This window comes from Engystomops pustulosus, chromosome 3 (assembly GCF_040894005.1).
Source record: "Engystomops pustulosus chromosome 3, aEngPut4.maternal, whole genome shotgun sequence".
Lineage (NCBI taxonomy): Eukaryota > Metazoa > Chordata > Amphibia > Anura > Leptodactylidae > Engystomops > Engystomops pustulosus.
Window position 1 is genome coordinate 7,419,847 of NC_092413.1, and position 27,683 is coordinate 7,447,529.

Below are 27,683 nucleotides of genomic sequence, written 5' to 3' on the forward strand. Positions count from 1 at the left end.
TGTTAGTAGCAGCAGGACTGTGATATATATTGATTTATATTCCAGGATTGTAGCTTCTACTAGTGCACTGGAGGAGTATCCTCACACTGCTGTGCTCTGTGAATGTAACCAATGCGTAGCCCCTCCCCATGACTTGTGTATTATACAGCCAGAAGCTATTTCAGCTTCAGCAGTTCAGAGCACAGCAGTGAGAGGACAGTGTGCATCTTGTAGAAAACGTAGGCAAGAAAAAAAACCCCAGCCTGGCAGGGGCTCTGGGCGTGGTCTTTGCACTTTATTTCGGGTTACCTGGGGGTTTAGTAGCTGTTACACTAGAAAAGCTTTTATAAGTAAAAACATCAAGACTTCGCTCTTACAAAAATATGTGTACAAAAATAATTCAGCGACTATCAAAGTGTCACGTACGACCCCGGGCCAGAGGTCACCGGGAGATGGAAGATACCAATGCTGCTAGGAAGCAGGGGAGTCCACCATCACCCACTGGTGGGTGTGTCCAGTCTAAGGGCCAATCAGATGAGGATTGCAGGATCACGGGTGCAAAATATTAATTTTTTGGGGGGTCAATTCTCCAGTCACCGCCGTGACCCAACGACTTTAAGGCCAATAAGAGACAATAATCACCAAAAATAAAATCTATGGAGACGCTACATGTCTAATTTATGTGTATCAAGGCTTATACTCTATTCACAACCAGAGCTGCATTCAGAAATCTGCATGTCACTCTCATATCTGAATGTTTCCTCTTGCAGGATCACAGCATTGCGGGAATTTGAAACTTGGATGCAGCTTTGGATGCGAGTAGAGTACAAGCACATGACTCACTCGAGAGACCTGAAGACTGGGAAGAACCCAAAAAGGGTCATGTGATGCACTGCCATCCGGGTACAGATGGAGGACTCCTCCCCATCCTCAACCAATGTAGTTTCCACGTACTACATACGACCACCTCCCACCAGGGGGCAGATCTGGGTCCAAGCTACCGGACAATCTTTAGAATTTTTATAAAAAGTTACATTCGCATGTAGTGGTCGACGCCATATTGGAAAACTGCCAAAATAGACCCTAAAAAACTCAAAAAGTAGCAGGAAATGCTCCGATCTTAACCCCCGGGGTACAACTGGGGGATGAATGGAGCAATACCAGAACATTGTATCATAGGGCAAGACCAGTCATACAAAAATATCCAAAAATGACCAATGGTCATGGTAGCAATCCCACAATTCTAAGGATTCGTCCACACATGGTAGAAACCCAAGGCTGAGACTCGAATTTCCACCATGAAGTTGTGGTCAATCCATAGGGCTCCTTGTTTTGGTGCCAAAACCTCTACGTGGACATGTTCTGTTTCATGTGAATGGGCTCTGGACCAGGATTTGACAAGGATTTTAGAGAAGAGCCCTCACCCAAATCCATGTCCAATCTGACCCGTGCCCTAAAATCTGCCTTGGGTTGTACATTAAGAGAAGTTCTCTGTCTCGATCTTTGAAGAACGTTCCCACGTGTTACGATTTGGCCAAAAAGTCCTTCTCTCCAAAAACCACATTGTATTATCATAAAGGATCGGAAGGACTTCTGGTCTCTAGTTACAGAATGAGACCGCGAGCGGGTGATGGGTCTGAGGCCCTCATCATGGCTCCTGTCAGCCATCTTGGGTCAAAGTCTACAGAGATGTCCTCTCGTCACATGACAACAATCATAAAGCGCAGTCCTTCCGAACAAAAACACATCCTCGTCTTCATCATCTTCCATCCACCAGGTGGGCACACATACCGGCATCGACACTACCCCAACAATTGGACGGGAACATGATTTTCCATCTCCACCAAGGTCCTCCAACTTCTCCATCCTCCCAGTAGTCCAAGAACTATAGAACTAATGAAGGTCCTACTCTACTCAGGATATAAAGCTTCTCCAACCAAATGGCACCACTTAGCCGTAGACATCCAACAGCTTCTCCGTCCACCTCTTGGCTGATGGAGACAAGACTAGGAGCGCAGAGCGGAATCACGGAATGCGAAAATATAGATATTTTGCTACGTGTAGTAACAGGTTGTGCGGCAGACGGCTCGTCTACGAGGGAGTGTCCTGAGATCGTCGACTTCCAGAGTTTTCGCGTTAATAGGCACATGACGGTTCTTCGACAGCGACTATTGGGCTGATAGGCTTTACGGTGCTAAGGGAACGGAACGCAAAGATCGCCGGGTCGTAGACGAAGTGTGGAGGTTGTCGGCCACTGTTGATGCTCTGAAAAGAAAGAAGAGAAAGAAAGAAAAAATCATGAAAAATTTTCTGAACAGACTCTCATAAGGACCAATCATGGTCACTGACATGGTGTCCTTACCATTTCCTAAACTTCTTAACAGAACTAAAACCATAACAGTTACCATAACTAGACACCCAGAGTAAAGAGGTTTTAAGACCCCAGACCATATCACTAACCTCATTCAGACCCCAGACCATATCACTAACCTTATTCAGACCCCAGACCATATCACTAACCTCATTCAGACCCCAGACCATATCACTAACCTCATTGAGACCCCAGACCATATCACTAACCTGGTTCAGACCCCGGACCATATCACTAACCTGGTTCAGACCCCGGACCATATCACTAACCTGGTTCAGACCCCAGACCATATCACTAACCTCGTTCAGACTCCGGACCATATCACTAACCTCGTTCAGACCCCGGACCATATCACTAACCTCATTCAGATCCTGGACCATATCGCTAACCTCATTCAGACCCCGGACCATATCACTAACCTGGTTCAGACCCCAGACCATATCACTAACCTCATTCAGACCCCAGACCATATCACTAACCTCGTTCAGACCCCAGACCATATCACTAACCTCATTCAGACCCCAGACCATATCACTAACCTCGTTCAGACCCCAGACCATATCACTAACCTCATTCAGACCCCGGACCATATCACTAACCTCATTCAGATCCTGGACCATATCACTTACCTCGTTCAGACCCCAGACCATATCACTAACCTCATTGAGACCCCGGATCACATCACTAACCTTATTCAGACCCTGGACCACATCACTAACTTCGTTCAGACCCCAGAACATATCAATAACATCATTGAGACCCCAGACCATCTCACTAACCTCATTAAGACCCCAGACCATATCACTAACCTCATTAAGACCCCAGACCATCTCACTAACCTCATTAAGACCCCGGACCATATCACTAACCTCATTCAGACCCTGGACCATATCACTAAACTCAGTCAGACCTCCAGACCATATCACTAACCTCATTCAGACCCCAGAACATATCACTAACCTCATTCAGACCCCGGAACATATCACTAACCTCATTCAGACCCCAGACCATATCACTAACCTCATTCAGACCCCAGAACATATCACTAACCTCATTCAGACCCCAGACCATATCACTAACCTCATTCAGACCCCAGAACATATCACTAACCTCACTCAGACCCCAGAACATATCACTTACCTCATTCAGACCCCGGACCATATCACTAACCTCGTCCAGACCCCAGACCATATCATTTAGCTCATTCAGACCCCGGACCATATCACTAACCTCATCCAGACCCCAGACCATATCACTTAGCTCATTCAGACCCCAGACCATATCACTTAGCTTATTCAGACCCCAGACCATATCATTTAGCTCATTCAGACCCCGGACCATATCACTAACCTCATCCAGACCCCGGACCATATGACTAACCTCATTCAGACCCCGGACCTTATCACTAACCTTGTTCATACCCCGGACCAGATCACTAACCTCATTCAGACCCCAGACCATATCACTTAGCTCATTCAGACCCCAGACCATATCACTTAGCTTATTCAGACCCCAGACCATATCATTTAGCTCATTCAGACCCCGGACCATATCACTAACCTCATCCAGACCCCGGACCATATGACTAACCTCATTCAGACCCCGGACCCTATCACTAACCTTGTTCATACCCCGGACCAGATCACTAACCTCATTCAGACCCCAGACCATATCACTTAGCTCATTCAGACCCCGGACCATATCAATAACCTCGTTCAGACCCCAGACCATATCACTAACCGCGTTCAGACCCCAGACCATATCACTAACCTCGTTCAGACCCCGGACCATATCACTAACCTCATTCAGACCCCAGAACATATCACTAACCTCATTCAGACCCCGGACCATATCGCTAACCTCGTCCAGACCCCAGACCATATCATTTAGCTCATTCAGACCCCGGACCATATCACTAACCTCGTCCAGACCCCGGACCATATGACTAACCTTATTCAGACCCCGGACCCTATCACTAACCTTGTTCATACCCCGGACCAGATCACTAACCTCATTCAGACCCCAGACCATATCACTTAGCTCATTCAGACCCCAGACCATATCACTTAGCTTATTCAGACCCCAGACCATATCACTTAGCTCATTCAGACCCCAGACCATATCACTTAGCTCATTCAGACCCCGGACCATATCAATAACCTCGTTCAGACCCCAGACCATATCACTAACCGCGTTCAGACCCCAGACCATATCACTAACCTCGCTCAGACCCCGGACCATATCACTAACCTCATTCAGATCCTGGACCATATAGCTAACCTCGTTCAGACCCCAGACCATTTCACTAACCTCATTGAGAACCCGGATCACATCACTAACCTTATTCAGACCCTGAACCACATCACTAACCTCATTCAGACCCCAGAACATATCAATAACGTCATTCAGACCCCAGAACATATCAATAACGTCATTCAGACCCCAGACCATCTCACTAACCTCATTCAGACCCCAGACCATCTCACTAACCTCATTCAGACCCTGGACCATATCACTAACCTCATTCAGACCCCAGAACATATCACTAACCTCATTCAGACCCCGGACCATATCACTAACCTCATTCAGACCCCAGAACATATCACTAACCTCATTCAGACCCCGGACCATATCACTAACCTCATTCAGACCCCAGAACATATCACTAACCTCATTCAGACCCCGGACCATATCACTAACCTCATTCAGACCTCCAGACCATATCACTAACCTCATTCAGACCCCAGAACATATCACTAACCTCATTCAGACCCCAGAACATATCACTAACCTCATTCAGACCCCAGAACATATCACTAACCTCATTCAGACCCCGGACCATATCACTAACCTCGTCCAGACCCCAGACCATATCATTTAGCTCATTCAGACCCCAGACCATATCATTTAGCTCATTCAGACCCCGGACCATATCACTAACCTCGTCCAGACCCCGGACCATATGACTAACCTCATTCAGACCCCGGACCCTATCACTAACCTTGTTCATACCCCGGACCAGATCACTAACCTCATTCAGACCCCAGACCATATCACTTAGCTCATTCAGACCCCAGACCATATCACTTAGCTCATTCAGACCCCGGACCATATCACTAACCTCGTTCAGACCCCGGACCATATCACTAACCTCGTTCAGACCCCAGACCATATCACTAACCTCGTTCAGACCCCGGACCATATCAATAACCTCAATAAGACCCCAGACCATATCACTTAGCTCATTCAGACCCCGGACCATATCACTAACCTCGTTCAGACCCCAGACCATGTGACTAACCTTGTTCATAACCCGGACCAGATCACTAACCTCATTCAGACCCCAGACCATATCACTTAGCTCATTCAGACCCCAGACCATATCACTTAGCTCATTCAGACCCCGGACCATATCACTAACCTCGTTCAGACCCCGGACCATATCACTAACCTCGTTCAGACCCCAGACCATATCACTAACCTCGTTCAGACCCCGGACCATAACAATAACCTCAATAAGACCCCAGACCATATCACTTAGCTCATTCAGACCCCGACCATATCACTAACTTCGTTCAGACCCCAGACCATATCACTAACCTCGTTCAGACCCCGGACCATATCAATAACCTCAATAAGACCCCAGACCATATCACTAACCTCGGTCAGACCCCGGACCATATCAATAACCTCAATAAGACCCCAGACCATATCACTTAGCTCATTCAGACCCCGGACCATATCAATAACCTCAATAAGACCCCAGACCATATCACTTAGCTCATTCAGACCCCGGACCATATCACTAACCTCGTTCAGACCCCGGACCATATCACTAACCTCGTTCAGACCCCAGACCATATCACTAACCTCGTTCAGACCCCGGACCATATCAATAAGTTGACCCGTCTGCTGGTTTACCATTGGATGTGCCCTATGTGGTTATGTCTACACAAGAGTGAAACATACGGGGTCTACACCACTACCCCTTTAGTAGGATTGATTTTTCTGGACAATTTGCCTGCAGGTGGCGCTGTTCTATTGATGTCTATGGACCATAACAGCAGGTCGGTTTCTGCCTTCCATCCGGAGACATTAAAATAATTTACTGAAGATTCCTAGAAAAATCTGAACACCCTATAAATAAACCCTTGGCTCGTGTGTGCGGAGCGTCCGTCCAACACCGCGGCCGCCGAGCCAAGAGCGTTCATTCACTCTGCGCGCTGGAAGCTTTCTCCATCTGTTCTTGGAAGTCGCCGAAATAAACTAGAAAAATGTGACTTTTCCGAACTCTTGGGAAGAATGAAGCTCCAAGGGTTTGGTAGAGGGAACGGAAAGCCTCCAGGAGCCCCGGAGCCTGGAAGAGGTCACTGTCCCATTATGGAAGCGCTGGGATCACATTGGGGATCATTTACTAAGGGCCCGATTTGCGTTTTCCCGACGTGTTACCCGAATATTTCCGATTTGCGGCGATTTTCCATGAATTGCCCCGGGTTTTTGGCGCACGCGATCGGATTGTGGCGCATGGGCGCTGGCATGCACGCGACGGAAATCGGGGGGGCGTGGCCGTACGAAAACCCGACGGATTCAGAAAAACCGCCGCATTTAAAACAAAAAAAAAAAATTGGTCGCACGGGCCACACTCACATGCACCAGGAAGAGATCAGTGAACTCCAACGCAGCAGCGACACCTGGTGGACATCGGGCGCAGGACCTTCATGAATCGCCGGAAGACCCGAACGCTCGTCCGAGAAGCCGCCGCTGGAACGCGAATGGACCGGGTAAGTAAATGTGCCCCATTATGTCCTGGAGGATATTTTTCGGCTTCCCGTTTCTTGGCGCTTGACCTCACCTTTCCAAAAATCATTACTGGCAAAAGCACCAAGGAGGTTTAGGAGATCAAAGCGGGAAAAGTGGAGTCAAACCTCTTCTAACATTGGCCATCTGGGTGATTCCAGTTGGGCGCCCTCTCATGGCTGACCATGGGGGGTTATGCTCTCACATCAGGGAGGAGGTAGATATGTAGGACTGGGACCAGTACCAGTTGGGTTATGTAGACATGGAGCCAACTCTGTATTGTTGGCTACTGGTCTTGTGGACCCTTAGGTGACGCACATCGATGGCTATTGTCCCTGGGGTATTGTCCCTGGAGAGACGTGTAATCAGACCTTTGTGTATGATGTTAGTAGTAGCAGGACTGTGATATACGGATTTATATTCCAGGATTGTACTGGGGGTGTGTCCACAGTACATAACACTGGCTGCAGAGAGAACAGAGCACAGCAGTGTGAGGTCTGATTACACATCTCTCCAGGGACAGTACATAACACTGGCTGCAGAGAGCACAGAGCACAGCAGTGTGAGGTCTGATTACTCATCTCTCCAGGGACAATACATAACACTGGCTGCAGAGAGCACAGAGTACAGCAGTGTGAGGTCTGATTACACATCTCTCCAGGGACAATACATAACACTGGCTGCAGAGAGCACAGAGCACAGCAGTGTGAGGTCTGATTACACATCTCTCCAGGGACAATACATAACACTGGCTGCAGAGAGCACAGAGCACAGCAGTGTGAGGTCTGATTACACATCTCTCCAGGGACAATACATAACACTGGCTGCAGAGAGCACAGAGCACAGCAGTGTGAGGTCTGATTATACATCTCTCCAGGGACAATACATAACACTGGCTGCAGAGAGCACAGAGCACAGCAGTGTGAGGTCTGATTATACATCTCTCCAGGGACAATACATAACACTGGCCGCAGAGAGCACAGAGCACAGCAGTGTGAGGTCTGATTACACATCTCTCCAGGGACAATACATAACACTGGCTGCAGAGAGCACAGAGCACAGCAGTGTGAGGTCTGATTACACATCTCTCCAGGGACAATACATAACACTGGCTGCAGAGAGCACAGAGCACAGCAGTGTGAGGTCTGATTACACATCTCTCCAGGGACAATACATAACACTGGCTGCAGAGAGCACAGAGCACAGCAGTGTGAGGTCTGATTATACATCTCTCCAGGGACAATACATAACACTGGCCGCAGAGAGCACAGAGCACAGCAGTGTGAGGTATGATTACACATCTCTCCAGGAACAATACATAACATTGGCTGCAGAGAGCACAGAGCACAGCAGTGTGAGGTCTGATTACACATCTCTCCAGGGACAATACATAACACTGGCTGCAGAGAGCACAGAGCACAGCAGTGTGAGGTCTGATTACACATCTCTCCAGAGACAATACATAACACTGGCTGCAGAGAGCACAGAGCACAGCAGTGTGAGGACAATCCCCTGTAAAATCCTGGAATATGAATCTCTATTTCACAGTCCTGCTGCTACTAACAACATACTTAGAGCTTGTCCAGGGACAATACATAACACTGGCTGCAGTCAAACCGACTGATGGGTTCCCTTTAAGGCAAAGTTAGAGGCCCCCTGGATTTGTACTGGTGTTGGGGTTCTCATTGGATATGGGGGCTCCCTACCTCCTTATTTCTGACCTCATAAGCTGTGATGCAGGATATTTGGAATGACTGGGATCCCATAAAACATAAGGAGCGGTGGGGGTGATGCCAGTGTGCGCCCCCCACTAGATTCCGGGGACACGTTTCCCAGTAACAGGGCACAAAACACTTTACTATAAAGAGCTATAAAGTCTTGCGGATGGAGACGCATCAATAGGAGAAAGGTTCAGGATGAGGGAAGGGTCTGGGGGCCGGGGGGTGTATTAGGGGCTTCTACACTCCTCTTCAGTTACATTTCACATTAGAATCACCTCCAGAGCTGCACTCACAATTCTGCAATTTGTTATGAGCTCTAAAGCCAACATACGGTGCATACCCAGTAACATCCATAGACATGGACTTCAGAGCTGCACTCACAATTCTGCAATCCGGTAGTTGCTTCCCTTTACACGAGAACCTCTATAGAATAAGCCATCACCCTGGTGGGGTCTCAGGGTCCCCATCCCCAATAAGGATGAGCCTTAGTATCTCTCCAGTGTGTGCCGACAGGTGAAGTGCATGCTGGGAGTTGTAGTAAATGCTGACCCTTAGTTCTGTGTGCAGATTATGGGGCTCCTATTGTGCTCATTATTTTTTAGTCCTGCCACTCGCTGTCAAATATTTGTGAGCCTCCAAAATCCAACCCCCACAGTGCGACCACTGGCACCTACTGTCTCTCGTATGTTCCACTGCTTATTTTTGAGTTCCCGCCACGGTATTGTTGGATCCCGCCACCGGCTGTGCCCGGTATTGTTGGATCCCGCCACCGGCTGTGCCCGGTATTGTTGGATCCCGCCACCGGCTGTGCCCGGTATTGTTGGGTCTTGCCCACGGCTGTGCCCGGTATTGTTGGGTCTTGCCCACGGCTGTGCCCGGTATTGTTGGGTCTTGCCCACGGCTGTGCCCGGTATTGTTGGATCCCGCCAACGGCTGTGCCCGGTATTGTTGGATCCCGCCACCGGCTGTGCCCGGTATTGTTGGATCCCGCCACCGGCTGTGCCCGGTATTGTTGGATCCCGCCACCGGCTGTGCTCGGTATTGTTGGATCCCGAACAACTGCTGTGCCCGGTATTGTTGGATCCCGCCACCGGCTGTGCCCGGTATTGTTGGGTCTTGCCCACGGCTGTGCCCGGTATTGTTGGATCCCGCCACCGGCTGTGCCTGGTATTGTTGGGTCTTGCCTCCTGCTGTGCCTGGTTTTGTTGGATACTGCCACCAGGTGTTACCGGCTTTTTTTGGTCTCACCACCTGTTGTGCCCGGCATTGTTGGGTCTTGCCACCTGCTGTGCCTGGCATTGCTGGGTCTCGCCACAGGCCGTCTCTGGTATTGTTGGGTCTTGCCACCTGCTGTGCCTGGCATTGCTGGGTCTCGCCACAGGCTGTGCCTGGCATTGTTTGGTCTGGCCACCTGCCGTGCCTGGTATTGTTGGGTCTCACCACAGGCTGTGCCGGGTATTGTTGGATCTTGCCACCTGCTAAACCCGATATTGTTGGGTCTCAGCAACTGTTGCGCCTGGTATTGTAGGGTCTTGCCACCTGCTGTGCCTGGTATTGTTGATCCTGCTGCCTACTGAGACCAGTGTATTCTAGAGCCATCTTTCATTGTACTTGTTATTACTGTGTTCTGCCAACAATTCTGCCCAACACTTACAATGATTTTTGAGTCCTGCACCATCTCATCCCTTATTGAGGTTGGTATCGTTGAGATCTGCCAATGGCTGTACCCACCACCTAAATTACAACGATTTGGGTCCTGATCACCGGTTATGCCTGTGGTATGCGGTATTGTTGGATCCCACCAGCTCAAGTCCAGATGTAACCACCTGCCGCGCCTTGTCTTGATGCGTTGTCTATTGAGACCGGTGTATTCGAGGAGCGCCCCCAGTAGGGGCTGGGTATTTTTTAATCCCCCGACATGGTGCCCGGATTGGGTACCGATTCTGGTCTTGTTTTCCGGGGGAGTCGGAGAGGATCGTCCTTGGATCGCATCACTCGGCCTCGTTTTATCACCGCAATGAAAGAGCGAGATAACGTCCGGGGGTCGAGGTCGTTACCCAAGATGCCGTTCTGCCTTATATTGCAGGTTTGTACTTGAACTTCAAAGCCGGACGCTCCTGGCACTCGCGGTCTCCGGGGGAACGCTGCTTCCATTGTTGCGCTGCCAAATCCGTCCGTGGCCTCGACTTCAAAAACAAAGCGGGGATGAATGGGCGCGACGTGTGCGGAGGACTCCACTCGCAGCCCGGTTACTGCGGGGGCCCCTGCGCACGGCCCGGGACGAGCTCATCAGCAGATCTATGACTTGGATCCAGATCACTGACTCGGAGGTCCATACAGGCCGGGGGACACTTAACCCCCACACCCCACAAACCTTTCTTCTTCAGCCAGAACCTATTGTTGACCCAGATACGGGCGCCTCTTCTTCCAAAAATCTGGGCCTAGATATAATCTACTTGTAATGGCTTTGTGACTCTAGTCACATCCAGAGCTGCGGTCAAATCTCTGCTGCCCCCTGCTGGATCAGTATATGCAAGTGCATGTAGTATAAGAGGCAAACGTGCCTGTGGCTACAAAAATATTGGCAAAGGGGAGGAGTCAGAGAAACAAGGCCCCGCTACAAATTGGAAGAGGAGATTTAAGGGTTAAGGTGCATCGAATTTTGGGGACTCAATCAAGACAGAGAAGGTGGGGGCAGGACTGTGGAGCAATGAAATCCAGAGAACACAGAGCACAGCAGTGTGAAGACACCTCCTAGTACAATATTGGAATATAAATCCATACATCACAGTCCTGCTGCTACTAACAACATACACAGAGGTCTGATTACACATCTCTCCAGGGGGCAATACTTTACACTGGCTGCAGAGAGCACAGCACATTTGGAGAAGCTACAATCCGGGAATATAAAACCATATATCACAGTCCTGCTGCTACTAACACCACATGAAGGTCTGGTTACACATCTCTGCAGGCACTTGTATAACAATAAGTGACCAAAAAGCGACTCGGTCTATAGGAGGCCACTACCCTCGATATACCCCAGCTTTCCTAGATGAGGACAGCTGCCTATCCGGATACCAGGAAAGCTGGGTGCCTCCTTATCTGTGACTCTGGGGGTTCTGCCAGGACTGAAGAGGATTCTTCCTGCCCTCCCGCACAGCAAATATTGAGAAATCGTTTTACAAGAACCGAGGTGTTTACTCTACTGCTGGAGGAATTGCCTGGAAACGCTTGTCTTCTCTTCCCCTGACAATTCCTTAAAGTGACCCCACCCCTCACCCTACTCGCCCGGGATCCAGGGATTCTACATAATCAGGGAAATGGTAGAAGATACAATGATGACATCAATGACACCAACTTCATGAGTTAATTTTTTGCATAACCTTTCACACTCAGCGAATTTCCACGCGTCCTCCAGCCGTAAGGAGCAACTAGAGGGTTAATCTGAGCCTCTATAATGACTCTGCTGCATTGTGCAAGGAGCAGCCGCCTCTCCCCATCACATAGCAGCAGCTTACATAATGACCATGAAAACCAAGGGGTTAAGAGGAAACCAGGATTGTGACTGCAGCTGCAGGTGTGACCCTAACACTGAGCGTTATGTATTGTCCCTGGAGAGATGTGTAATCAGACCTCACACTGCTGTGCTCTGTGCTCTCTGCAGCCAGTGTTATGTAATGTCCCTGGAGAGATGTGTAATCAGACCTCACACTGCTGTGCTCTGTGCTCTCTGCAGCCAGTGTTATGTACTGTCCCTGGAGAGATGTGTAATCAGACCTCACACTGCTGTGCTCTGTGCTCTCTGCAGCCAGTGTTATGTATTGTCCCTGGAGAGATGTGTAATCACACCTCACCCTGCTGTGCTCTGTGCTCTCTGCAGCCAGTGTTATGTAATGTCCCTGTAGAGATGTGTAATCAGACCTCACACTGCTGTGCTCTGTGCTCTCTGCAGCCAGTTATGTATTGTCCCTGGAGAGATGTGTAATCAGACCTCACACTGCTGTGCTCTGTACTCTCTGCAGCCAGTGTTATGTATTGTCCCTGGAGAGATGTGTTATCAGACCTCACACTGCTGTGCTCTGTGCACTCTGCAGCCAGTGTTATGTATTGTCCCTGGAGAGATGTGTAATCAGACCTCACACTGCTGTGCTCTGTGCTCTCTGCAGCCAGTGTTATGTACTGTCCCTGGAGAGATGTGTAATCAGACCTCACACTGCTGTGCTCTGTGCTCTCTGCAGCCAGTGTTATGTACTGTCCCTGGAGAGATGTGTAATCAGACCTCACACTGCTGTGCTCTCTGCAGCCAGTGTTATGCAGTATCCCTGGAGAGATGTGTAATCAGACCTTTATGTGTATGTTGTTAGTAGCAGCAGGACTGTGGCATATGGATTTATATTACTGGATTGCAGCTTCTTCAAGTGCACTGGGGGTGTGTCCCTACACTGCTGTGCTCTGAGCTTTCCACAGCCGCAAGCTGTGTAAAAACATTTACATCCATTTTCCATAGTCCTGCTGCTAACAACATACGCAAAGGTATCATTACACAGCTCTCCACTGTCTGCAGGGAGCACAGAGCACAGCAGTGTGAGATCATGCTCAATGCGTTGATGCTTGTCCCCCCCCCTACATGTATCACAAGGGATGTGTTATGAATTATAAGGTCTCCCTTTACCCCCACTTGGGTACATTCTCTAGGGTCTAGTGGTGGTGGCTTTACCCCAGTGGAGCAGCCTCCTGGCATTGAGCTCTCAGATCTCTGAAGCTCCAGATCGTGGGGTTTCCATTTGGGTTGTCCCTGGAGGGTCCCCCTATACTTGTGACCCCGCCCCTATACTTGTGACCCCGCAGTCTACAGTAGTTTGTAAGACAAGACTCAACTTCTTTCTCCTCCAGTTGTTCGGAGACGTTGGACATGAAAACAAGGCGTCTTGTGATCTCCTTCCTACACACGGTCTCCAGGCAGGAAACAAATACCAAATTCTGCTCCGCGTAATGGTAAACAAGTGGGTCCCCCGGGGGCGGAGGAAGCCCCCGGAGAAGGCCCAGAGGTTCAGGAACACATTGACATCACCTAACGACATTATGTAACACTCCAGGAGTCACCAGCGGTCACCGACCTCCGACCTGCTCCAGGCTGGGAACTATATCCAGATATCTGAGGAGCTCACCATGTGCCTAGCCAAGGGCTGGAATACCTGCAGCTGCTGAACAAGCAGGGGGTGACATGTAGAGGTACAAATGCCCAAAGTGGTTCTTCTCTTCTCTGAAGGGTCTAAGCATCGTGGTCTGGCCTAGCGTAAGGTCAAAGGTCTGATTATCAGGGTCTAGGAGGAAATATTAGACCTGGATTATGGGGGGGACTGAGAATTATTGTCCGGAAATGGGGTCTCGAGTCTTAAGTTATGAGGTCGGGCTCAGATGTGAGGTCTGAACTACTGACCTATAGGCTGAGATGTGAATAGAAGGATCAGAAATATGAATTTTGAGATCTGCAGTAGGTGGTTATGGTCTGGGGTCTGGATTAGAAGGGTCTGAATGTTGGACTACAGAGGTGGGGACCCAATGTCTACCTATAAGAGTCGGAATATTAAGGTTTGGTGTTGGGTCTACAATATGAGGACTGGGATATGAATTATGGCTGTGGGGGGGGGGGGGCAGGTGGATTTTAGGATTTGGTCTGAGGTCTGAAGTAGAAGGTCTTTTCTGGACTTCTTGGGGGAAATGTCCTACAAGCCCCCGGGAGATGTCTCCACACAATCTATGACATACCTCACCTGAACATCTTCCTCGGCTCTTAGTACGCTGGATGACCCCACCAGCCAAATTCCTTTGGGTGCACTTATCTCCTGGAGGAGCCCTGCCAGGACAGATCCACCTTCCCCGGAGTGTTTGCCTGAGATCACGCTCTGTTTACCCAGCCATGGAGAATTGCACAAACCATTTGGCACACAATAGACCATTGTAGAGCGTGAAAAACAAAAATTGTGCCCCCCCCTACCCCCTCCCCCCCCCCCCCCGCTCCTCCTGACAGGTCTGGGCCGGGTTAGATCTATATTTGTTGGGTGGCCCTGAAGTCATTTGCCAGGAATGAAGACCCGGATGTGGGACCATCGGATAAAACTGCAGAGACGTTGCCACAACTTACAGTAAACTACTCCTGACTTATGGTCCAAAGACAAACTTGGGTGGTCGATGCACAGACGTGACCAAAGGTCCTTAACATTCAGGAAACCATATGATGGGTGAAGATAATCCCACTATATCTAGGACCTTGTTTGTGTTTGGTGTTGTCTACACAACGTGGTGTGGGTTTGGGGTTGTTTAGAGGTCCTGGTGAGGGCTCCCCATTGTTTAGAGGTCCTGGTGAGGGCTCCCCATTGTTTAGAGGTCCTGGTGAGGGCTCCCCATTGTTTAGAGGTCCTGGTGAGGGCTCCCCATTGTTTAGAGGTCCTGGTGAGGGCTCCTCATTGTTTAGAGGTCCTGGTGAGGGCTCCTCATTGTTTAGAGGACTTGGTGAGGGTTCTGCATGGTCAAGAGGACCTGGTGTGGGTTCTGCATGGCCTAAAGGACCTTGTGTGGGTTCTGCATGGCCTAAAGGACCTTGTGTGGGTTCTGCATTGACTAGAGGACCTGGTGTGGGTTCTGCACGGCCTAGAGGACCTGGTGTGGGTTATGCATGGCCTAAAAAGGACCTTGTGTGGGTTCTGCATGGCCTAGAAGACCTGGTGTGGGTTCTGCATAGCCTAATGGGCCTGGTGTGGATTCTGCATGGCCTAAAGGACCTGGTGTGGGTTCTGCATGGCCTAAAGGACCTGGTGTGGGTTCTGCATGGCCTAGAGAACTGGTGTGGGTTCTGCATTGTCTAGAGGACCTGTTATCCCTTCTATGTTGTCTACACTATCACCTTTGAGTTGTATATTGTTTACAGGACCTGCTCATTTGTAGGGAATGTGTCCTGCAGGACCTTGCCTGGGTCATGTTGTAAGGATAAAGACGCTAGATGGCCTTAGACCCAAATGAGGAATCTAACAAAAGACCAGTCTACAGGGCGACTGAATTCGTCCTGTGACTTCACCCCATGTGATCCTGAACTTTCCTGGGGTCCTGAGAACCTCCTCCAGACTCCTCCTGCTCTTCAGGGAATTGTCTCCATTGTCTCCACAGTCATTATAAATAATCTGCAGAATGCCGCGGGTATTAAAACAAAAATGTTATATGTCAAAACAAGTCTCTGGCTCGAGCCTCGGAGCCTGGGCCGTCACACCAAGCGCTGAGGAGGCAGATAAGAGGCAGGAAACCCTTGCAAGGACCTGGCAGCGGATCCCTCTATTCCCAGATAAGAGGCTGGAATAGCAGAGCCGGCCGTGCTCTTACTCAATGTTACAAGCTGTAGGAGACCTCGTCTCCAGCCCAACCCCGGGGTCAGGGTAAAAATAGGAACAAAAACAACCGAGGGAAGTTGTAACCCGACTTCTAGTGACAGTGGAAATGTCCAGATCCTGAAAGGCTCCTTGATAGGAGGTGCAGGACTCTAGACCCAGGGGTATTGCGCATTTCGGACAAGATAATTGTGTGGGTTTTCATTCCAAGACATGGAGTGCAGAGGTAGATGTAGCAGCTGGACCCTGGTGCTTAAAGGACCTCTCCGATGCCATAGAAGCCCAGGCCCAAAGGTCAAGGGTAGTGTCTACTAGGTACATCTGGACCCTGGTGCTTAAAGGACCTCTCCGATGCCATAGAAGCCCAGGCCCAAAGGTCAAGGGTGGTGTCTACTAGGTACATCTGGACCCTGGTGCTTAAAGGACCTCTCCGATGCCATAGAAGCCAAAGCCCAGAGGTCAAGGGTGGTGTCTACTAGGTACATCTGGACCCTGGTGCTTAAAGGATCTCTCCGATGCCATAGAAGCCAAAGCCCAGAGGTCAAGGGTGGTGTCTACTAGGTACATCTGGACCCTGGTGCTTAAAGGACCTCTCCGATGCCATAGAAGCCAAAGCCCAGAGGTCAAGGGTGGTGTCTACTAGGTACATCTGGACCCTGGTGCGTAAAGGACCTCTCCGATGCCATAGAAGCCCAGGCCCAAAGGTCAAGGGTGGTGTCTACTAGGTACATCTGGACCCTGGTGCGTAAAGGACCTCTCCGATGCCATAGAAGCCCAGGCCCAAAGGTCAAGGGTGGTGTCTACTAGGTACATCTGGACCCTGGTGCCTAAAGGACCTCTCCGATGCCATAGAAGCCAAAGCCCAGAGGTCAAGGGTGGTGTCTACTAGGTACATCTGGACCCTGGTGCCTAAAGGACCTCTCCGATGCCATAGAAGCCAAAGCCCAGAGGTCAAGGGTGGTGTCTCCAAATGGTAGGTTCAGAGATGGCCGTTGCATCTGGGCCCTGGTGTGTTAGGGGCCTATGAGCTTCCCTGACACCAGCAGTCTTATAAAAGGTGAGGGGTGGAGGCGCAGTTACAGAATTTGCAGTTTTTCAGTACAGGCACCTCAAGTTCCAGCTCTACCAGGGATCACAGAGGGCAACTGGGTTGTAGCAAAGACCCTGCAAAAGTTCCTACAACCTTTTGTAGGGAGACTCAAAAAAAAAAAAAAAAAACCTTGGTTGTTCCCTGCTTGTTCAGTGTCTGCAAAAATCACTCCAGTGCGTTGTTAAAGGTGCATCCACCAACGCACCTGCTGACCGTATCTAGTTGCATTATGCAGCATTGTGATTGCAGCTCTGGAGCTTGCAGGTGTGTCTGCCGTACTGGAGTCGTTCCCTGCTTGTTCAGTGCAGAGAAGAACCTCACTGTGCAGATGGAGGTGTATTCATTACCCGACTTGTTGACCGTTTCCAGTCGAGACAAGTAAAATAGTGATTCCAGCTCTGGAGTAGGAGGCTGTTACCAGTAGAGGGCAGTGCATGACATTCATCTGTGAATCCCTGTGTCATGCTTCACCCCCACAGGCCTTGCACTAGGTACTACATAGAATTGGGGGAGTTTCTTAAATTTTGGGCAGAAGAGGGGGTCATCAGCCGACGGCTTGTATGACACCGGTCAATGTGCTTTCATTGGACACAATAGTCGCATGTGCACTGGAACATGGAATGTGAAGGGTTAAGCGTGACCCCGGGGTGTAGACCCCAATCCCCTGTGGCACGTAGAGGCCAGAGATGCAGTAGTGAGGCTGATGGAGGCGTTGGTGGCAGCTGCAGAGCCCGGGGGACAATGCAGCGAGACGCCAGAACCCCGACCGCAGCTGCCACGAGCATCCATATTCATGAGCAGTCACTGAGAGACATGAAAGAGACATCTTCTTCCTCCAAAATGGGATGGAAACGTTTCCATAATATATAATACAGGGGAGGGGGGTGCCGGGAGCCTCTCACTGCCTTAAAGGGATCTCTCAGACAGTGTTAGATATTGTCCCTGGAGAGATGTCTAATCAAACCTTTGTATATGTTATTAGTAGCAGCAGGACTGTGATGTATGAATTTTACTGATGCATATCCTCACACTGCTGTGCTCTGTGCTCTCTGCAGGGAGTGTAATTCTTTATACTTGTAGAGACCTTTGTATATGATGTTAGTAGCAGCAGGACTGTAATATATTGATTTACATTCCAGGATTTTACTAGGGGCATATCCTCACACTGCTGTGCTCTGTGCTTTCTGCAGGCAGTGTTAGGTATTGTCCCTGGAGAGATGTGTAATCAGACCTCACACTGCTGTGCTCTGTGCTTTCTGCAGGCAGTGTTAGGTATTGTCCCTGGAGAGATGTGTAATCAGACCTCACACTGCTGTGCTCTGTGCTCTCTGCAGCCAGTGTTATGTATTGTCCCTGGAGAGATGTGTAATCAGACCTCACACTGCTGTGCTCTGTGCTCTCTGCAGGCAGTGTAATGCATTTTCCCTGTAGAGACCTTTGTATATGTTGTAAGTAGCAGCAGGACTGTGATATATGGATTTATAACTTCTTCAAGTGCAGTGGGGGCTTGTCCTCACACTTCTGTGCTCTGTGCATCTTCCCTCCTCTCTGGCCGTCTGTAGTATTTAAACAGAAGCCTGTTACCTGGAGCATGGAGGAGCGGCTGTAGAACAATTGAATGCAGAGAGCCAAGAGTAAAGCAGTGTGAGGAGCCCTAGCCCCCAGGAAATCTCACACTCCTCATAGAGACAGGTAGAGAATCAGAAGGGATGTTCTCCAAATCTCTCCTGAGCCATAGACTGGGGGCGCGGCTGGTGCCGTACCCCTGCGACCCCGGAGTTACCCTCTCACACATGTATATAGACATAAGAGGATGTATCTGCAGATCTCATGTTGGAAAGTTTGTAACTTCCCAGGATTCCTGAGACGAGGCGCGAGCTCTGCAGGGGGGTCCGAGGAGACTCAGGTTTCTAACACTTAGAGCAGAAACCTGAAAATTCCTCCTTTCTGGATGCGAGAACAATGGAGGCTTTGTATGATCCCAGGGACCGGGGGGCAGCCACATCCAAAGCACTGGGGTCACGCGGGAGCTGAAATACTCTGTGCTGCTGGGGTGGGCTCATTCTACTGTGCAGGTCTCAGGATGTGACCTCCTATAAGTCTAACACAATCCTCTCCTGAAATACTCTGTGCCGCTGGGGTGGGCTCATTCTACTGTGCAGGTCTCAGGATGTGACCTCCTATAAGTCTAACACAATCCTCTCCTGAAATACTCTGTGCCGCTGGGGTGGGCTCATTCTCTGGATGTGACCTCCTATACCAGTGATGGCGAACCTTTTAAAGACCGGGTGCCCAAACTACAACAAAGACCCGCTTATTTATCGCAAAGTGCCAACACAAAAGTTTTATTTGTGATTTATACTCCCTTCTCTGTCACAGCTTTCATTGATACCAGCCCCTGAGGACACAAATAAAGCAGAAAATAGACCCAGGTAGAGCTGTCACTTTAAAATAGCTCTGTGCACAGCAAGTCCTGGGCTGTCTGGGACTGCAAGAAGATACCTGGAGTCATCTCTGGTGATGGCCTGAGTGCCCACAGAAAGGGCTCCGAGTGCCACCTCCACCACCAGTGCCATAGGTTAGCCATCACTGTCCTATAAGATCAGCTCACTCCTCTCCTGAAATACTCTGTGCTGCTGGGGTGGGCTCATTCTCAGGATGTGACCTCCTATAAGATCAGCTCGCTCCTCTCCTGAAATACTCTGTGCTGCTGGGGTGGGCTCATTCTCTGGATGTGACCTCCTATAAGATCAGCTCGCTCCTCTCCTGAAATACTCTGTGCCGCTGGGGTGGGCTCATTCTCAGGATGTGACCTCCTATAAGATCACCACAATCCTCTCCTGAAATACTCTGTGCTGCTGGGGTGGGCTCATTCTCTGGATGTGACCTCCTATAAGATCAGCTCGCTCCTCTCCTGAAATACTCTGTGCCGCTGGGGTGGGCTCATTCTCAGGATGTGACCTCCTATAAGATCACCACAATCCTCTCCTGAAATACTCTGTGCTGCTGGGGTGGGCTCATTCTCAGGATGTGACCTCCTATAAGATCACCACAATCCTCTCCTGAAATACTCTGTGCCGCTGGGGTGGGCTCATTCTCTGGATGTGACCTCCTATAAGATCACCACAATCCTCTCCTGAAATACTCTGTGCCGCTGGGGTGGGCTCATTCTCTGGATGTGACCTCCTATAAGATCAGCTCACTCCTCTCCTGTGCACCGTGGTCTCCTGCATCCTCCCTGTGGACTCTTGGATCACCTGGAGTCCCCATACCGCTAGGGTCCGGTATAGCAGGGCCATTCCCCTCCAGGGCCCCCCCTCCAGGAGAAGCCTAGAACAATACATGAATAGAGGGGGCGGTGCGGGCAGCCTGGCATCAGGTGAGCTTGTGTCATCACAGGATGAAGACACTTGAGCCGCCTCCTGACGTCTGTGCCCTGCGGGTGACGAGAGCTCAGCGCTTCACTTACAAATTGCCCTTGAGATTCTCTAGCCGGGCCCAGAGCAATAACCTGGGAATAATAAGGCTAATCCTCCACCAGCTGTGCCTGGGCCTGAGCTCTGACGCTCCCTGGAGATACTCGGGCCATTCACAACAACCAGGGGCGCAGCGGAGTGAATAAAAACGTCACCGTTACCCGGCGGGAGCGCAGGCCACAAAAACATTGTAACACTCCTTAACCGGGGGCCCCTTAGCGGTGCCTTCTACATATGGCTCAGGTACTGGCCCTGACACCTGCCCCCTTAGCGGTGCCTCCTGCATATGGCTCAGGTTCTGGTCCTGGCACCTGCCCCCTTAGCGGTGCCTCCTGCATATGGCTCAGGTTCTGGTCCTGGAACCTGCCCCCTTAGTGGTGCCTCCTGCATATGGCTCAGGTACTGGCCCTGACACCTGCCCCCTTAGCGGTGCCTCCTGCATATGGCTCAGGTACTGGCCCTGACACCTGCCCCCTTAGTGGTGCCTCCTGCATATGGCTCAGGTTCTGGTCCTGGAACCTGCCCCCTTAGTGGTGCCTCCTGCATATGGCTCAGGTTCTGGTCCTGGAACCTGCCCCCTTAGCACAGCCTCCAGTGTACTGTTAAGATTGTGGCCCTGGCACCTTAGCGCTGCCTCCTGTGTATGGCTCAGGTTTTGGTCCTGGTACCTGCCCCCTTGAGGTGCCTCCTGTTTATGGCACAGGTTCAGGTCCTGGCACTTGCCCGCTAGCAGTGCCTTCTGTGTATGGCTCAGGTTCAGGCCCTGGCACCTTAGCAGTGCTTCCTGTGTATGGCTCAGGTACTAGCCCTGGCACCAAGCCCCTTAGTGGTGCCTCCTCTGTATGGCTCAGGTTGTGGCCCTGGCACCTGCCCCCTTAGCGGTGCCTCCTGTGTATGGCTCAGATTGTGGCACTGGCACCTGCCCCCTCAGCGGTGCCTCCTGTGTATGGCTTAGGTTGTTGCCCTGGCTCCTGCCCCCTTAGTGGTGCCTCCTGTGTATGGCTCAGGTTCTGGCCCTGGCACCTGCCCCCTTAGTGGTGCCTCCTGTGTAGGGCTTAGGTTGTGGCCCAGGGACCTGCCCCCTTAGCGGTGCCTCCTCTGTATGGCTCAGGTTGGGGCCATGGCACCTGCAACCTTCACGGTGCCTCTTGTGTATGGATTAGGTTGTGGCCCTGGCACCTGCCCCCTTAGCGGTGCCTCCTGTTTATGGATTAGGTTGTGGCCCTGGATCCTGCCCCCTTAGTGGTTCCTCCTGTGTATGGCTTAGGTTGTGGCCCTGGCACCTGCCCCCTTAGTGGTGCCTCCTGTGTATGGGTCAGGTTCTGGCCCTGGCACCTGCCCCCCTTAGTGGTGCCTCCTGTGGATGGCTCAGGTCAAGGCCTTTGCCAAAAGTGAAGTGACCCAAGGTTGATATCACTTCCTCACCCCCCACCACTAGTCACTACACTTTTAGCTGTGCCCTCTGTGTATAATCCAAACTGCGGCCCTGGCACTAGTTGCCCTCCCCCCTATGGGCAGCTGTGCTTGTGTAGCCTTAGGGGTCACTGTTCTGTGCAGCCCCCTCCTTCCTTTATACAATGCATCTCTTTGCATTGATGTAGCAGAGCCGGACATGTTCAGCCTCATTTGCTTTCTTGCAAATATTTAGCTTCTTCCCTCGTTCCGGATCTTTGCTCAGAGTGAGAAATTTATAGGATCAGGGAACGAAATGCTCAATTTATCTCCAGGAATCCGGTCACAAGTGGGGAAGGTGTTCATGGACAATATCATGTGCTCCACTACGAATATGTGTATGGTTAGAGGAACCCTATAGGGGGCGCTAGTATAGCTACACTACAGGCCTGATATAAGTGTATGGTTAGAGGAACCCTATAGGGGGCGCTAGTATAGCTACACTACAGGCCTCATATATGTGTATGGTTAGAGTAACCCTATAGGGGGCGCTAGTATAGCTACACTACAGGCCTCATATATGTGTATTGTTCTATAGGGGGCGCTAGTATAGCTACACTACAGGCCTGATATATGTGTATGGTTAGAGGAACCCTATAGGGGGCGCTAGTATAGCTACACTACATGCCTGATATATGTGTATGGTTAGAGTAACCCTATAGGGGGCGCTAGTATAGCTACACTACAGGCCTGATATATGTGTATTGTTCTATAGGGGGCGCTTTTTTCCATTCGAGACCCGGCACGGACATCCCCTGCTGGTTCAGCGTCTGTACGCAGGAGATGTTTGCCCCAGATTCTATTTTGTCATCCTGATCCAATGCCTGGAAGGGAATGAAGGATAAGGAAGTCACTTACTCGGATTTTTATGACTCTCGTCTTGGATCCACATGTCTTCTTGAGTAGCATTTTCTGAAATAAAAGAAAAAGGGTTAATTCTAGAGAGAAACAGGAAAACATCAATCATACAAAGTGCGATAGTCTGCAGGGGAGGACCCGAGGAAGCTCCTCCCAGGAAGTGAAGAATGAGGATCCTGCACGATTCTTTGATACATTGTATTCCCCAGAATCTCGTTCTCTAGGAAAGTTGGGTGACAACCTCTATTACAGCCCTGATGTATGGACCTCACTTACATCTCAAAAGTACCAGCACTTATCTCTTATGCCCAAAGGCGAAAAACTAAGCTTCCCTGGTGGTATCGAGGGACAGGAGGATAACGTAAGCATCCCTGGGGTTGCTTATGTTACTGTGTATCCATAGTGGCAAGAGGTAGTAAGGGGAAGCATAACTTGGGTATCCCTGGTGGCCTGGGGTTACTAACGAGTTAATGAAAACAGCCCTGGTGGCCTAGAGAGTGATATATATGTGTCCTGGTGGTTACATGCAGATAACGCACAACCTAAATAGCATCTGTTACCACTCCACACTTTCTGCCTGGCTATTTAGGGGTGTGAGGAGGATCTCTGGAAAGCTGGGTGGTGGTAGTAAGGGGTTACGCTGTGTATAGGGGGTAGTAAGGGGTTACGCTGTGTATTGGGGTAGTAAGGGGTTACGCTGTGTATTGGGGGTAGTAAGGGGTTACGCTGTGTATTGGGGGTAGTAAGGGGTTACGCTGTGTATTGGGGGTAGTAAGGGGTTACGTTGTGTATTGGGGGTAGTAAGGGGTTACGCTGTGTATTGGGGGTAGTAAGGGGTTACGCTGTGTATTGGGGGTAGTAAGGGGTTACGCTGTGTATTGGGGGTAGTAAGGGGTTACGCTGTGTATTGGGGGTAGTAAGGGGTTACGCTGTGTATTGGGGGTAGTAAGGGGTTACGCTGTGTATTGGGGGTAGTAAGGGGTTACGCTGTGTATTGGGGGTAGTAAGGGGTTACGCTGTGTATTGGGGGTAGTAAGGGGTTACGCTGTGTATTGGGGGTAGTAAGGGGTTACGCTGTGTATCGGGGGTAGTAAGGGGTTACGCTGTGTATCGGGGGTAGTAAGGGGTTACGCTGTGTATCGGGGGTAGTAAGGGGTTACGCTGTGTATTGGGGGTAGTAAGGGGTTACGCTGTGTATTGGGGGTAGTAAGGGGTTACGCTGTGTATTGGGGGTAGTAAGGGGTTACGCTGTGTATTGGGGGTAGTAAGGGGTTACGCTGTGTATTGGGGGTAGTAAGGGGTTACGCTGTGTATTGGGGGTAGTAAGGGGTTACGCTGTGTATTGGGGGTAGTAAGGGGTTACGCTGTGTATTGGGGGTAGTAAGGGGTTACGCTGTGTATTGGGGGTAGTAAGGGGTTACGCTGTGTATTGGGGGTAGTAAGGGGTTACGCTGTGTATTGGGGGTAGTAAGGGGTTACGCTGTGTATTGGGGGTAGTAAGGGGTTACGCTGTGTATTGGGGGTAGTAAGGGGTTACGCTGTGTATTGGGGGTAGTAAGGGGTTACGCTGTGTATTGGGGGTAGTAAGGGGTTACGCTGTGTATTGGGGGTAGTAAGGGGTTACGCTGTGTATTGGGGGTAGTAAGGGGTTACGCTGTGTATTGGGGGTAGTAAGGGGTTACGCTGTGTATTGGGGGTAGTAAGGGGTTACGCTGTGTATTGGGGGTAGTAAGGGGTTACGCTGTGTATTGGGGGTAGTAAGGGGTTACGCTGTGTATTGGGGGTAGTAAGGGGTTACGCTGTGTATTGGGGGTAGTAAGGGGTTACGCTGTGTATTGGGGGTAGTAAGGGGTTACGCTGTGTATTGGGGGTAGTAAGGGGTTACGCTGTGTATTGGGGGTAGTAAGGGGTTACGCTGTGTATTGGGGGTAGTAAGGGGTTACGCTGTGTATTGGGGGTAGTAAGGGGTTACGCTGTGTATTGGGGGTAGTAAGGGGTTACGCTGTGTATTGGGGGTAGTAAGGGGTTACGCTGTGTATTGGGGGTAGTAAGGGGTTACGCTGTGTATTGGGGGTAGTAAGGGGTTACGCTGTGTATTGGGGGTAGTAAGGGGTTACGCTGTGTATTGGGGGTAGTAAGGGGTTACGCTGTGTGTAAGGGGTTACGCTGTGTATTGGGGGTAGTAAGGGGTTACGCTGTGTATTGGGGGTAGTAAGGGGTTACGCTGTGTATTGGGGGTAGTAAGGGGTTACGCTGTGTATTGGGGGTAGTAAGGGGTTACGCTGTGTATTGGGGGTAGTAAGGGGTTACGCTGTGTATTGGGGGTAGTACGGGGTTACGCTGTGTATTGGGGGTAGTAAGGGGTTACGCTGTGTATTGGGGGTAGTAAGGGGTTACGCTGTGTATTGGGGGTAGTAAGGGGTTACGCTGTGTATTGGGGGTAGTAAGGGGTTACGCTGTGTATTGGGGGTAGTAAGGGGTTACGCTGTGTATTGGGGGTAGTAAGGGGTTACGCTGTGTATTGGGGGTAGTAAGTGGTTACGCTGTGTATTGGGGGTAGTAAGGGGTTACGCTGTGTATTGGGGGTAGTAAGGGGTTACGCTGTGTATTGGGGGTAGTAAGGGGTTACGCTGTGTATTGGGGGTAGTAAGGGGTTACGCTGTGTATTGGGGGTAGTAAGGGGTTACGCTGTGTATTGGGGGTAGTAAGGGGTTACGCTGTGTATTGGGGGTAGTAAGGGGTTACGCTGTGTATTGGGGGTAGTAAGGGGTTACGCTGTGTATTGGGGGTAGTAAGGGGTTACGCTGTGTATTGGGGGTAGTAAGGGGTTACGCTGTGTATTGGGGGTAGTAAGGGGTTACGCTGTGTATTGGGGGTAGTAAGGGGTTACGCTGTGTATTGGGGGTAGTAAGGGGTTACGCTGTGTATTGGGGGTAGTAAAGGGTTACGCTGTGTATTGGGGGTAGTAAGGGGTTACGCTGTGTATTGGGGGTAGTAAGGGGTTACGCTGTGTATTGGGGTAGTAAGGGGTTACGCTGTGTATTGGGGGTAGTAAGGGGTTACGCTGTGTATTGGGGGTAGTAAGGGGTTACGCTGTGTATTGGGGTAGTAAGGGGTTACGCTGTGTATTGGGGGTAGTAAGGGGTTACGCTGTGTATTGGGGGTAGTAAGGGGTTACGCTGTGTATTGGGGGTAGTAAGGGGTTACGCTGTGTATTGGGGGTAGTAAGGGGTTACGCTGTGTATTGGGGGTAGTACGGGGTTACGCTGTGTATTGGGGGTAGTAAGGGGTTACGCTGTGTATTGGGGGTAGTAAGGGGTTACGCTGTGTATTGGGGGTAGTAAGGGGTTACGCTGTGTATTGGGGGTAGTAAGGGGTTACGCTGTGTATTGGGGGTAGTAAGGGGTTACGCTGTGTATTGGGGGTAGTAAGGGGTTACGCTGTGTATCGGGGGTAGTAAGGGGTTACGCTGTGTATCGGGGGTAGTAAGGGGTTACGCTGTGTATCGGGGGTAGTAAGGGGTTACGCTGTGTATCGGGGGTAGTAAGGGGTTACGCTGTGTATCGGGGGTAGTAAGGGGTTACGCTGTGTATCGGGGGTAGTAAGGGGTTACGCTGTGTATCGGGGGTAGTAAGGGGTTACGCTGTGTATCGGGGGTAGTAAGGGGTTACGCTGTGTATCGGGGGTAGTAAGGGGTTACGCTGTGTATCGGGGGTAGTAAGGGGTTACGCTGTGTATTGGGGGTAGTAAGGGGTTACGCTGTGTATCGGGGGTAGTAAGGGGTTACACTGTGTATCGGGGGTAGTAAGGGGTTACGCTGTGTATTGGGGGTAGTAAGGGGTTACGCTGTGTATTGGGGTAGTAAGGGGTTACGCTGTGTATTGGGGGTATTAAGGGGTTACGCTGTGTATTGGGGGTAGTAAGGGGTTACGCTGTGTATTGGGGGTAGTAAGGGGTTACGGTGTGTATTGGGGGCAGTAAGGGGTTACGCTGTGTATTGGGGGCAGTAAGGGGTTACGCTGTGTATTGGGGGTAGTAAGGGGTTACGCTGTGTATTGGGGGTAGTAAGGGGTTACGCTGTGTATTGGGAGTAGTAAGGGGTTACGCTGTGTATTGGGGGTAGTAAGGGGTTACGCTGTGTATTGGGGTAGTAAGGGGTTACGCTGTGTATTGGGGGTAGTAAGGGGTTACGCTGTGTATTGGGGGTAGTAAGGGGTTACGCTGTGTATTGGGGGTAGTAAGGGGTTACGCTGTGTATTGGGGTAGTAAGGGGTTACGCTGTGTATTGGGGGTAGTAAGGGGTTACGCTGTGTATTAGGGGTAGTAAGGGGTTACGCTGTGTATTGGGGTAGTAAGGGGTTACGCTGTGTATTGGGGGTAGTAAGGGGTTACGCTGTGTATTAGGGGTAGTAAGGGGTTACGCTGTGTGTAAGGGGTTACGCTGTGTATTGGGGGTAGTAAGGGGTTACGCTGTGTATTGGGGGTAGTAAGGGGTTACGCTGTGTATTGGGGGTAGTAAGGGGTTACGCTGTGTATTGGGGGTAGTAAGGGGTTACG

General features: G+C 50.5%; 1 protein-coding gene across 3 annotated transcripts in view; it reads right to left on the reverse strand.

Moving 5' to 3' along the window:
- Positions 1-253: 253 nt before the first annotated feature.
- Positions 254-27,683, reverse strand: part of LOC140120912 (uncharacterized) — a 103,849-nt gene continuing 76,419 nt past the window's right edge. For all 3 annotated transcript variants that reach the window (XM_072139937.1, XM_072139936.1, XM_072139935.1), the window contains exons 4-5: positions 23,127-23,180; positions 254-2,244 (exon numbers count right to left, since the gene is read on the reverse strand). In XM_072139937.1, the coding sequence (XP_071996038.1) occupies positions 2,116-2,244; positions 23,127-23,180 (183 nt within the window). In that variant the 3' untranslated portion in view covers positions 254-2,115. The remainder of the gene's footprint in view (positions 2,245-23,126; positions 23,181-27,683) is intronic.